The 11,118-nt window shown below is 52.5% G+C and overlaps 3 protein-coding genes across 3 annotated transcripts; 1 reads left to right on the forward strand and 2 right to left on the reverse strand.

Moving 5' to 3' along the window:
* Positions 1-2,642: 2,642 nt before the first annotated feature.
* On the forward strand, positions 2,643-3,422 carry HMPREF1541_08028 (uncharacterized protein; the record flags this gene model as incomplete). The annotated part of the gene is made up of 1 exon (XM_008722349.1): positions 2,643-3,422. One exon carries the CDS (start codon positions 2,643-2,645, stop codon positions 3,420-3,422), a length of 780 nt encoding a protein of 259 aa, XP_008720571.1.
* Positions 3,423-3,792: 370 nt separating this feature from the next.
* On the reverse strand, positions 3,793-6,342 carry HMPREF1541_08029 (uncharacterized protein; the record flags this gene model as incomplete). Its single annotated transcript, XM_008722350.1, has 1 exon — positions 3,793-6,342. The coding sequence occupies one exon, from the start codon at positions 6,340-6,342 to the stop codon at positions 3,793-3,795; it is 2,550 nt and encodes an 849-aa protein (XP_008720572.1).
* A 2,668-nt stretch (positions 6,343-9,010) lies between these two features.
* On the reverse strand, positions 9,011-10,573 carry HMPREF1541_08030 (guanine deaminase; the record flags this gene model as incomplete). The annotated part of the gene is made up of 2 exons (XM_008722351.1): positions 9,011-10,170; positions 10,219-10,573. The coding sequence occupies 2 exons, from the start codon at positions 10,571-10,573 to the stop codon at positions 9,011-9,013; spliced, it is 1,515 nt and encodes a 504-aa protein (XP_008720573.1).
* Positions 10,574-11,118: the final 545 nt, after the last annotated feature.

The following is an 11,118-nucleotide window of genomic DNA, read 5'->3' on the forward strand; positions in this document are numbered from 1 at the left end:
TGCTGGAACTTGGACTCCGCCATAGCAAGCGAGACATTTCGATTTAAGGATATGCCGCTGCTCAAGTCGTATAAGATGTTGATTTCTTGCAAAAAAGTCCAAAATTTGCAAAGCATAGGGAAAGTCTGTCCCTTGTAGCTGGGTAATATATGAGGAGGCCAGAAAAGGGGAGTAGTGTCGAGACTCTGGTGGTTCAAGGCTCCAGGAATGGGCAGGCACGGAGGAAATCTAATGGGTCGTTGTTCAACCCAGCCAGAAAGATAATTGTCACCGTTAGTGTCGCATGATGATGAGGTACAACGGGCGTCACGAACGTCAGCCATCCATACGTTCCCCATGCGATATGCGCCAAATGTCGAATGGCGGGGGGCGGCAAGTTTTGGAAACTCAATATCAATGTCGTAGTCGGTAGGGTTCCTAATAACTCCAGTTTGGTCGCCAGTGTACATATCTCTGCAGTCGTGGGGAATCTGTCAGATTTTTGGCCGCTCATGATTGAGGCCTGGGACAAGTAAACTTGGGCAGCAAGTGTAGTGGCCAACTCCAAGCTTTTTTTCGCTGAGCCACATCTTCTCCGCATCTCCTAAGAACGGTACAACAAAGGCTGAGGAGCGCACGTCCACTTTACAGTATGATTGCTCCATGTGTCAATTCAATTGGATTGATAAGGGGGTGATATTAACTTACACATGCAAAAGCCATTAACGCGTCGAAGAGAAAGGGTGAGCAATAGTGAAGCTTGTGTTCCATCAAGTCTGACAAGAACAAATCTGCGTCGAAACAACCGAAGATTGCATGATAATGTGAAAGAACACATGCTGCAAACTCGTTGTCGATCGGAATCAAGGTCCAATAAGAGACATTAAGACGTCTCAACCTGAAGTCACAGTATTGGCAGTTTTGATCAAGGCCAGCGACAGGGGAAGATTGTCTCACACTTATCCCACGGCAAGGTGAAGGTGACTCAGAGTTATTGGCCGTTGAGAGTGGCTCTTCCGCAGAATGTGTGCCAGTGGCCGGGGTTGAATTGGCTTACAACATGACAGGCGACGGTGACTCGCGCAAGGTCGGAGGGAACAGGCCGTCAAGATTGATTTCATCGATGTTCGGCACTTTTATAGCTGGGTATGTGATTTGGTGGAGTACACCAAATCAGACTCGATCTGTTGTGGTGCGGACAGAATGGTTCGTGCTACTCGAGCGTCGGAAAGTCGACTCGTGATGGTTGCGCGGCCTGTGAGAGACTGAAGGACTTTGCTCTGGTTTGGAGCCGCCCTCAACTCCCGGATAACAGCTATGGCCTCAGACTCCGTGGTCGATTGGAGATAATCCAACAACTCTTTGTGCTGCCTGTGGTCCTCTCGCAAGCACTCATAATGGTACTCGAGCAATGCAGTTGGAACTTGTCCCAGGGTTTCACCCAAGCCTGTTGATCGGGCGATGTCGACGGGTTGCGCATGTCGGACTTTTACCCTTCGAAAGGGCCTCGGAGGTTAGGATGATTTCCTCAGGGTTTCGATTAACCTGAGTAAATATGTCCTCAAGTTTTGGTGTTGTTTGCCGCCCATGACCCCGAGCGCTGGATAGCTGCTGCTTGATCGTTTGCTTCAATGCATCAAGAGGAACACTGCTGCGTATCAACGCCACCACTTGCGCCACCTGGTCATCTTGCATATCGCGCGCCAGCTCTAGCAAGTTATTCAATAGTTGGCTATCCGTCTCCATGGCCTTGAGCTTGCGCTTTCGATTGCGACGGCCATCTTGCTCGCCATTGTACAGGCACTCATATTATTCGCGAAGCACAACCTGTAAGGCTGCTCGCCGGTACACTAAGCAGTGGTTACCCCGAAAGCTAACATTGATGGCCACAACAAACCTTCTTCTTGGTTCTTTGACAGTACTGGCAGGCCCGGCTCGCATGGCGACGCCTGATCTCAGGCTGTCTAGTCTCATCGGAGACCTTTGGGATGTGCCGTACCAAGCCCGAAAGCTCGCTCGTTGCGGGTAGTGGTACGCTTTTCGCGGCAGTCATGACCCGTTCGACACGACACGCGTACAAACAAGCGTACCACCTGGTGCATATGAGAGGAAGCAAATAAAGTCTCAAGGTTACAACTTGTGACGTAGTCAGTTGTGACGGAACGAAATGGTCGAAGGATTGGACATATAATAGAAGGCAACGGCGATCATAGCCGCACCCGGCCTCAAGCGAGCAGCCATTGATTTCACGATGTCGCGTGAATCTCCCGGCGTGGTCAGCCGGGTTCATAATCTAACTGTTCTCAGAGGCGCATGGTAGGCTCTATAGGCGTGAAAAGCGGCGAGATGGCGCTCAACCCGACCGGGTGGGGCTTAGCCGGAGCCGATTTAGGCGCGCTCAGCACCGGAACGCCCACTATCGATATGCACAAGGCTGAAAATGAAGCCGACAAGGCTTGCGATTTAACGAACAAAAGTCCAAGTGTCCTTTCTTTGGTATTTAGCCCTCACACTTCTTCCACACCTTGACTCAAAGCCGTTTGGGCCTCGTTAATCTACTGACCGTCTTCCTCAGACCGGCTTCTCAGAGTGCTGAAACCCACAGCCACGCGCTGCGCTCGCCGCAGCAAAATATCAAGAGCACCACACGACACCTGCCCACAATGGTCTCATTCTCTCTACCGGGGATCCCGTCCCTGGTCTCCCTCCTCATCCCAATAACCTACCTATCCATCCTGATCGGCTCCATGGCCACCTTCTCCTATCTCTACCGACGCCGGCAAGCCTTGAAGAAAATGCGCCTGGCCCCCTACTTTCCCGCGCATACCACCCGCAACGTCTACCTCTCTCTCCTGCACCTCCCCGAAACGACAGAGAAGTCCAAGGTCCCCGACTCCGTCCTCCGCGCCGCCCTGTTGTCGCGCGCCTGCACGGACGTACAGCGCATTCTAACAATCCGAAGCCGCAAGCCGGCGCTCAACACCCTTCTGCAGCGCGGCGTGGTGGGAGACGAGATCTGGCAGCGCTTGCTGCGTGCGGAGCAGGAACTCGAGGCGGAGCTGAAAGATGTGGTAGCCGAAGCCAATGCGCTGGCCGCCGGGTGGGGACAGACGATCTTCCAGTCGGCCAGCGAGATGGTGCAGAATCAGATGTTGAAGGAGAAGCTGGCGGGTCATCGCGCTGGAATCGATGACGAGAAGAAGTCGTGGACGGAGAAGAAAGAAGGTTTCAGGAAGGAGTTGATGGGCGAGGAGGTGGCCAAGACAGATGTCGAAGTGCCGGTGGCTGCTGAGGAGGCTCGTGCAACGACAGAAGCGTCGGAGAAGCGGGTGCCTAAGATGGGGAGCAGCGATGAGGACGGCGTGCTTGTTGAGACACCGGAAACTGCGACAAATGACATGGGTGGTGGTGGAGGGAAGAAGAAGAAAAAGGGCAGAAAATGAGCACCCATATCAAGGGGGTTCTTGCTTTCGAGTTCAAGTTGATCACCGGGTTGCGAAGCCGCCGACTATCACAGCTTGGGAGAGACGCACAACTCTCTGAAGTCTAGTGCTTTGGAGACCGAGCGGTCATCTCACGTCCCAAGTTTAACCGGGTGAAACCTAGGAAGCCCCCGCTTCGCCCCTGAAGGGCTGGTTCTGCATGACAAGCCTGGGGGCAGGGAACGAGGAAGGCTGGTTATATGTTATGCATAGCATGCGCAGTAACGTCCAATCCCATTACGGTTCGAGAGGGTTGAAGGAAGATGTTGTACAGATCTTGTTACAATTACTCCCCCGTTGATGATAGCCCAACCCGGGCTTCGATGAGGCTTCACCTTTCCGCCTCGCCGTCTTCATACGCTCTCACTGCTTCTTCCAGACTCTGCTTGACCTCGTCCTTGTCCATCTCCACCCCCATCGCCCGACCCGCAACCACCAGGTCATTGTCCACTTGACTACCCAGCTTGGCCTGCTTCAGCATGATCAAGCATACAAACGTCTGAATGGATTGCAGCCTGATCGTCTGTGCGACCGTGCTCTCAGTGTCATCAAGATCCACCTCAATGCCTTGTGAGACGGCGCTCGACGCCTTCTGCATGTGGATTTCGTTCATCAAGCCGGCGAAGTTGCTCAGTGCTGCGCGATACATCTCGTCAGATCTCCGCCGGGCGGCGCGCCGTGGTCGGGATGCGAGTGGTGTATTGGCTGGTAACATGCGGGCCACTTGCATGACGATCATGCCGGTGATATCGTCGTGAGGCAGAATGCCAAAGGATCTGTGCATATGCTGCAGAGCGAGGTATGTGCAGGGTAAATCACTATGAAGGCAGAAGCAGCGGATGATCTGTTCGTAGAGCTCGCGAGTCATTTGGGTCTGAGCTTCGGCTTCTCTCACCGCAGAGAGCGAGTCGTACCAGGTAGCCATTTCCTTGTACAGCTGTCGTGGAGTTGGGTAAGAAGGTGAATGATTCGACTGATTGAGATTGCGACGCTGTCCATCCCAAAGGCAGGTGAAGGTCGCCAGGTCTGGACGTATGTCGTCGCGCACAGCCTTGTATCTTGTCCACATAGCGTCGAGATCAGACGCCCGAAGTGAGAGGTACAGCCAGTGGTTGAGAATGAAAGAGTTTGGCTTGATCTGAGCTGGTCCGGTCATGATCTCTGTCAGTTGTTCGGCATTCCAGATATCGGCCTGACGCGTATACCGTTGTAGCAGAATAGAAAAGGTCTCGATGGTTGCAGGCGGAATATCGCGCTGCAGAAAGCGCGGTAGACGCTTCGTGTCCATTGCTTGTTCTTTCAACGCCTCTGCTTCTGCGTCCAGCAGAGTACGCCCTCTCTGCTGAACTTGACGAATTCGAGCGTGGATCATCCCCCAACCCATCTGCTCGCCCTTGGCTCGTGCAGCTGGAGTTCCTTCACGGAACCATGCACCAATAATTCCGTTCAGGTGCCTGGCGTCTGGTCGGATGCCCTTCTCTTGCATCAGCTCCACGACAAGTCCTGCGTCATCGACCTTGCCCTCGCCCAGGAGCCACTTGATCCAGGCTCCGAAGAAAAACTTGTTCTTGAATGCATGAGGTAGGGCAAGAAGAGCGGTGAGTCCGATGCGATTGATGTTGTCTTCTGTAGGTGCGTCACTTTTGCCCAGGATTTTCTGGTACAACTGCATGGATTCGGACGACTTCCATCGCCTGGTTGCTAGCATGTCCTTAAACACCGCCAAGGCCATCTCCTGTCGACCAGCTTTCAAGAGCACCGATGTGATTTGACCAAGTAGATCAACAGGAGGCGTTTCTGATGAAGTTCGCTCCTTGAGTTGAAGATAGAATGTCCAGAGCTTGGAGGGTGCGTTGGATTTCTGACTGCTGGCCCAAGCCGAGAAGACTTGCACCACGGTCTCAGCATCGAGATCCGCCTTCGCGAAGCCAGCTAGTGCGATCTCTTGAGCTTTGCTCGGTCTGCCCACAGATGCATACAGCTGCACACCAATTCTGTCGAACAGAACGTTTTTCCCAGCCAATTCTTTCCTACTCTCCCAAAGCTTCAATGCAGTTGCAGTGTCGGCGGTGCGATGCAATGCGTCGAGGTAGCCAATCAGCTGTTCATCGTCGAGCTCAACGCCGGCTGATTCCATGTCTCTTGCAAGAGCCACAATGTGTCGTGTTCGAGGGTTCAATTCCATCTGAGATTGCCACAGATATTCCCAGACGTCCTCCGAGATGAAGCTGGAGAAGCCTGGAACCTTCTGTTGGCATCGCAGGTACCAGACCCAAAGCGCGCGCTTCTCAGAAAGATCATCTGGGTTACTCTGCGATTGTGCGAGTGCCGCATTGAAACGACGGACGTATGCTTTGTGCTTTGCCGGGATTCGGAGTGTCACGGCGAGCAACTTCGGCTTGTCCTCAAACTCCTCTGAGATGTTGTCCAGGTCGAACTCTTCATCTGAGAATAGCTCATCGAAGTTCAGGTCCGGCTGTTCTAGTCCATCGGACTCCATAGCACTCAACAATTCGTCTCGTTCATCCTCGGGTACTGACTGCATCAGCTCGCTGTTGCGGGAAAATGGTCCCTGTCGCAGGAGAGCGGATTCTCGCTCAAGCCGCTTGATCTCCTTCCTGACCTCTTTCGCCTCCTGCTCGAATGGATTATTGATCTTCCTTCGAGTCGACGGGTCGCCTTCGATTTGCTCGAATTCATTGACAACGAGATCATCATGCGCAGTGCGGGATGGTTTCGGTACGGGCTTAAAGGTTCGGGGAGGTTGTCGGTAGTAGCGCAGGGACTGCCATTGTTGAAGGCAGCCTTGATGCCCCAGAAAGCTGGGAGAACGGCAGAACTGCTGATGCCATCTTTGCGAGAGATGACAGATGCCCTTCATGCATGCGCCGGATTATTGCTCGCGATATTGTAGAAGGCTGTGATGGTCGCAAGAGGCCGCAACTTTTTTGTCAGACGCGCATTCGGCCAGGTGGACCGCTACGGCGACTCATAGTGGCAGCAGAATTCAGGCAGTGAACGTAAAGGGGGCGAGCACGCGGATCTTCTTCAGCCACAACAGCTGTGGTGGATGCAGAGTGTCTGCACGGTGATTTCATTCTACACAGTGCCTTTCATTGCGTATCAGGGATGCACCGAATATTAGTGAGTTATCTGCGATTTGCAGTAAAATACTCCACGCAAAATGGCCGAATGACTATTGCATGATTATCTGGATCGTTCTTCTGAAGCTACCTAACGCCAGCCATCGCATCAATGCCAGGTAGCCCAAAACACGACCTGGCATTTGCAGACATGCTACTTCGCCAGGTGCCATACCCAGAACCGCCTTCAAAGCCAGCAAAATCTTCAGCTTTCTCATCTTCTCGCTGAAGGTCGTGGGACTTCCGAGCTTCATCGAGCTGGGCGCGATGCAGTTATCAGAGAACTGAATCATGAGAGCACGGTCTCAATATAGCCGGTCCCAGTCACTTAGTCGGCACGAAGGCGCCGTGGATGGTATGTCAGACCTCGCCGGGTTTATGAAGTCCAACGTTCATCTTGGTGCAGTCGCTCGTCTTAGTCATGTCGGGGCGGAAGAAGGTCCCAGGCTCTGTTCCCGTTCACAGTCTTTCTGGAGTCGATTGATCGTGTGGCAAGCTGTGTCATAGTACGAACTGCCCTGGGGAACTCACGTCTGCACGAGAGGTCGACGAATTGACGAGCAGGCTCTTCGGACTTACCACAGATCATACTCAAAGCCTCTATCGTGGGTATCGGGAGCCCATCCATCCGTCTCATCAGCTCCTGCAGCCCTGGAGTCTTCGCAATGCTACTGTCCGGTGATGTATCTTCGCTTCGTCAATAGATATCAAGTGAAAAGTCAGGGCTTACCTGTTGAACTCAGCTCGCTGTCGTGGCATGCCGTCACGCATCGATTCATGTCGGTTTCGTGCGGTCTCACTTCTATCTGTGCCCATCTATCATTCATGGGGTGGCGTCAAACATAAAATGGCCATGTACAGCGCCATTTGCTCGTCTCAGCGGTTCAATGACAGCAGCTGTGTCGTTGACAAGAAGGTGCATCCCCTTTGACTCGGGGTCTCGAAGCTGCACTCGTGAGCTCTTGGATCTGTGGTGCGGTCGGTCTCGCATCCTGTTGGCTGGCTGGAAATTATGCCTTGAGGCAACTTCTTCCGATCAGAGCTCTTCTTGCCTTTCCCCGAACCCTCGAGCTTGAGCTCGTCGACCTTAACACACAGCCTCCCGACCCTTCGGAATCCTGTCAATCCCGATATACTTCAGATATTCAAGCAGAAAAGCTATCGCGAGACCTTCTCAAGATCGTGGCTAGCACGAACAGCCGTCCTCCGCTCAACAGCCTCGAACACCCCTTAAACCGTCAGTCGCGCCAAAGGACGAATAATGAGACTAGATCTTACCGGAATAGGTTCTCCATGGCGGGTTTCTCCGGCTGCTATAGACTATGTTGCCATGACATCCAAATAAGAGGCAGTAGGTTGGCGGGAAGATCCTTCGGGGGTAGGTTCATTACAGGCGAAGTCACTTGTCAACGATGGGATCTGGGCTCTTCATACGTTCTTGGCTGAAACCTACCATCTACAGACTATCGAGGCTGTTGATGTTGTTGAGGGGCCACCAGGTGTTGACTGCCCACTGCTTAGGATGATATTGGGCTATGTGTGCTATACCCCCTTAAAGGAAACACAGGTATACCTTTTGAACTTGTACATTTCAGATTCCTATGTTATATTCCTAGCTTGATTAACTCTCTGAATTTACTAATGAAAGTATGTTCACAAGAACCTCTTACTTAGCCCCTGAAAATCTAGCCTTACTTATCACAGCGGAAAATGCCTCTTTTAATCTTCTAAGTCTAAATACCTACTTTAGCGATCGTGTCTCTTTCGTCAATTTTTGGATGCTCGGTGGTTGTATATCTCGCAACAAGCACAAGCTAACCGACTAGCTTCCCATATTAGTCGTAGAACAAAGATCTCAAAGCCGTTTAGAGAGCTCATATTATCCCTGCCATCGTCCTAGGACACTATTACGCCACATAATGTTGCGGACATAAGACCCACGCCGATAGCTTACAGTCTGTAGTGATAATGAAGCAAGATACTTAGGCTACCTCACTTATTGTCGTAGGGTAGGCGGGGTGATAGTAGAGCTTCTACCAACCTGCAGTAGCTTAGGGAAACATTGATCCGGTGGTTGCCTTTAAGTTGTTAGTGCTTCTGCCGTAACATTACTTACTCCTTCTTCACCACCATAAAATTGACTTCGAACCATTGCCATGGCTAGAGATCAACGTTATGGCGAGTCACACTACCTTTCAAGGCCTTATTATGATGCAAATTACGATGGGCCACATCGGCGGTTATCAAGCCAACGCCGTCCGCGGTCGTCACCACAGTCTCGATGCCCCTCGGAGGGCAGAAATTCTTCCGAAAGTAGGGGAAGAGTGATCCAGGGCAACATTATGCTACCTGGATCACTCTTGTCATCTGTTCTTCAACCATCCCATCAAGATAGTATCTCATTTACTACCTCCGCTCATGGACCAGTCTACCACCAACCCACACTCGATTGACGTTTCGATCATCACCATTCCATACCCACTTCATCACTCTGTCGCTCCAGGTCTCCCAGCCAAAGATATCCACCGGCTCAGTCCCGAGCACGATCTCTTGAACGTCCCATAGCATTCCAGGCACGAACCCACCCAGCCTCCCATCCATGCCGACCACCTGTGCCCCTCCAACCGTACCCAAGTAAAGAGCCTCCGTGACCGGAACGGTGAGACTCTCATTCTGACCTTCTTGGAAGCTCAACAATCGACTGACAAGAAAAGCCTGCCTGACATTATCCAAAAGGCTAGGGCTGAACCCTCCCGCGGCGTCAGTGCCGAGACCGACCTTGATCCCGGCGTCAATCATTCTTCTAACTCGAGCAATGCCTGAACCTAATGCAGAATTGCTGTCGGGGCAATGGCTAACGCCTGATCCACGAGCCGCAATCAGCGCCATCTCCTCATCAGTGAGGTGCACCCCATGGGCGAGGATAGTCTTGTCTGTCAACAGGCCATGGGCTTCATACACGTCCGCATACGAGGACTGTTGCGGGTATAATTCGGACACTAGCTTGACTTCGCCCACGTTCTCGGAAATATGCGCTTGGATGCGCAAATCCTTTTGTACTGCAATATTGCCCAGTTCGGTCAAAGATTCATTTGTGCATGCTGGTGCGAAGCGAGGCGTGATGATGGGAGCAACGAGCTCGCCGGAAGGATCCAGACTCTCGATGTGATTGATGGTAGCCCAAGTCTTGTTGATGGCATCCTCAACAGACTCATCTCTGTAGTACTCCGGGTTGTATTGCTGGTTGTCCATGCATGTTCGGCCAATGTAAGCTCGCTGGCCTTTGGCGTAGGCAAGTGTGGCTAGCAGATTGGTAGCGGGCACGTCGACAGTCGCATAGTAAGAGCAAGTGGTGGTGCCATAGGCGAGAGTCCTGTCGATTACATGGGAATAGACCTGCATCGCGCGTGCGTATGGATCCGGAGTCGTGGTCGAATCCGCGTATGCGGGAGAATTAGGATTGCCGAGAGAAGATTCCATGGGAAATGTATATGCTCGAAGCCAGTCAAGAAGGGTCCCTGCGAATAAGCCAAGATTTGGGTATTGTGGTGCGTGGATATGGGTGTCTATCATGTTAGCCTGCACAATGGCTCACGTTCATATGGATCGGGTACCAATGAAACCGGGGAAGAAGAACCCGGTATCCGTTCCTTGAACGACGGCAACATCAGAGCCAACCCCTAGCTCTGCTGCGGCATCTTCGGGACGTGTGAGATTGAACGCGGTCATGTTGATGTAACCTCTTCCGTCGATGCTAGTGACCAGAACAGCCCCATGTTGAATCAACAGAGTATCTGGGTTTGGTGTGGAGATAAAGCGTCCATAGAAGATCTGTGAAGTTGAGATGCCCTCTGCATCTGGCTCTCCGCTGCTGGGTTTGCCATATTTCAGATTGTTTGGATGGCACGAGACTGGGTGCGGCAGTCCAAAGACCAGCGCTTGCACCGAGATAGCAATCAAGTTCCACATTGTGCAAGTACTGCGAAGCAAGATCGGCAAATTCCCTACCTGACTTGCACGTGCCAGCGAGCGAATATATCTACTCAAGCGAGCACGCGCCATCTCTCTTGCAAAGAACCTGAGATGTCGGATCCACTGCAGCGCCAACACGTCGCCCCAGACCCGGGTACTGGGGAGCATAAGCGAGAGGCATTTGTCTGCCTGCGCAGCCTGGCGCGTGGGTGAAAGGCAGCCCCAGGGGCAACAACCTCGTGCTCAGTGGGTAATACCTACGAAGGCTGCTTAACTTGCTCGACTTAGTGTCTTGGGGTTGCGTTGTCCAAGGGCTACCATCTGGTAGGAGAATAGCGTGTCAGCTGAACCACCAGGAGCTGGATGTGAGGGTTGCGCCCGATGCTTTCTACACTCCGCTCAGCTGAGGCTGCGTGGTCTAGCCCGGGCGATGCCAAGCTTCCCATGCCTTGACTCAGTACTGACAGGACCCGATGGCAGGTTAATAGAGTATGCCAGAAGAGGAGACGAGAAGCAATGAGGCTAAAGTCATATTGGCACGA

Source organism: Cyphellophora europaea (genome assembly GCF_000365145.1).
Source record: "Cyphellophora europaea CBS 101466 unplaced genomic scaffold supercont1.8, whole genome shotgun sequence".
NCBI lineage: Eukaryota > Fungi > Ascomycota > Eurotiomycetes > Chaetothyriales > Cyphellophoraceae > Cyphellophora > Cyphellophora europaea.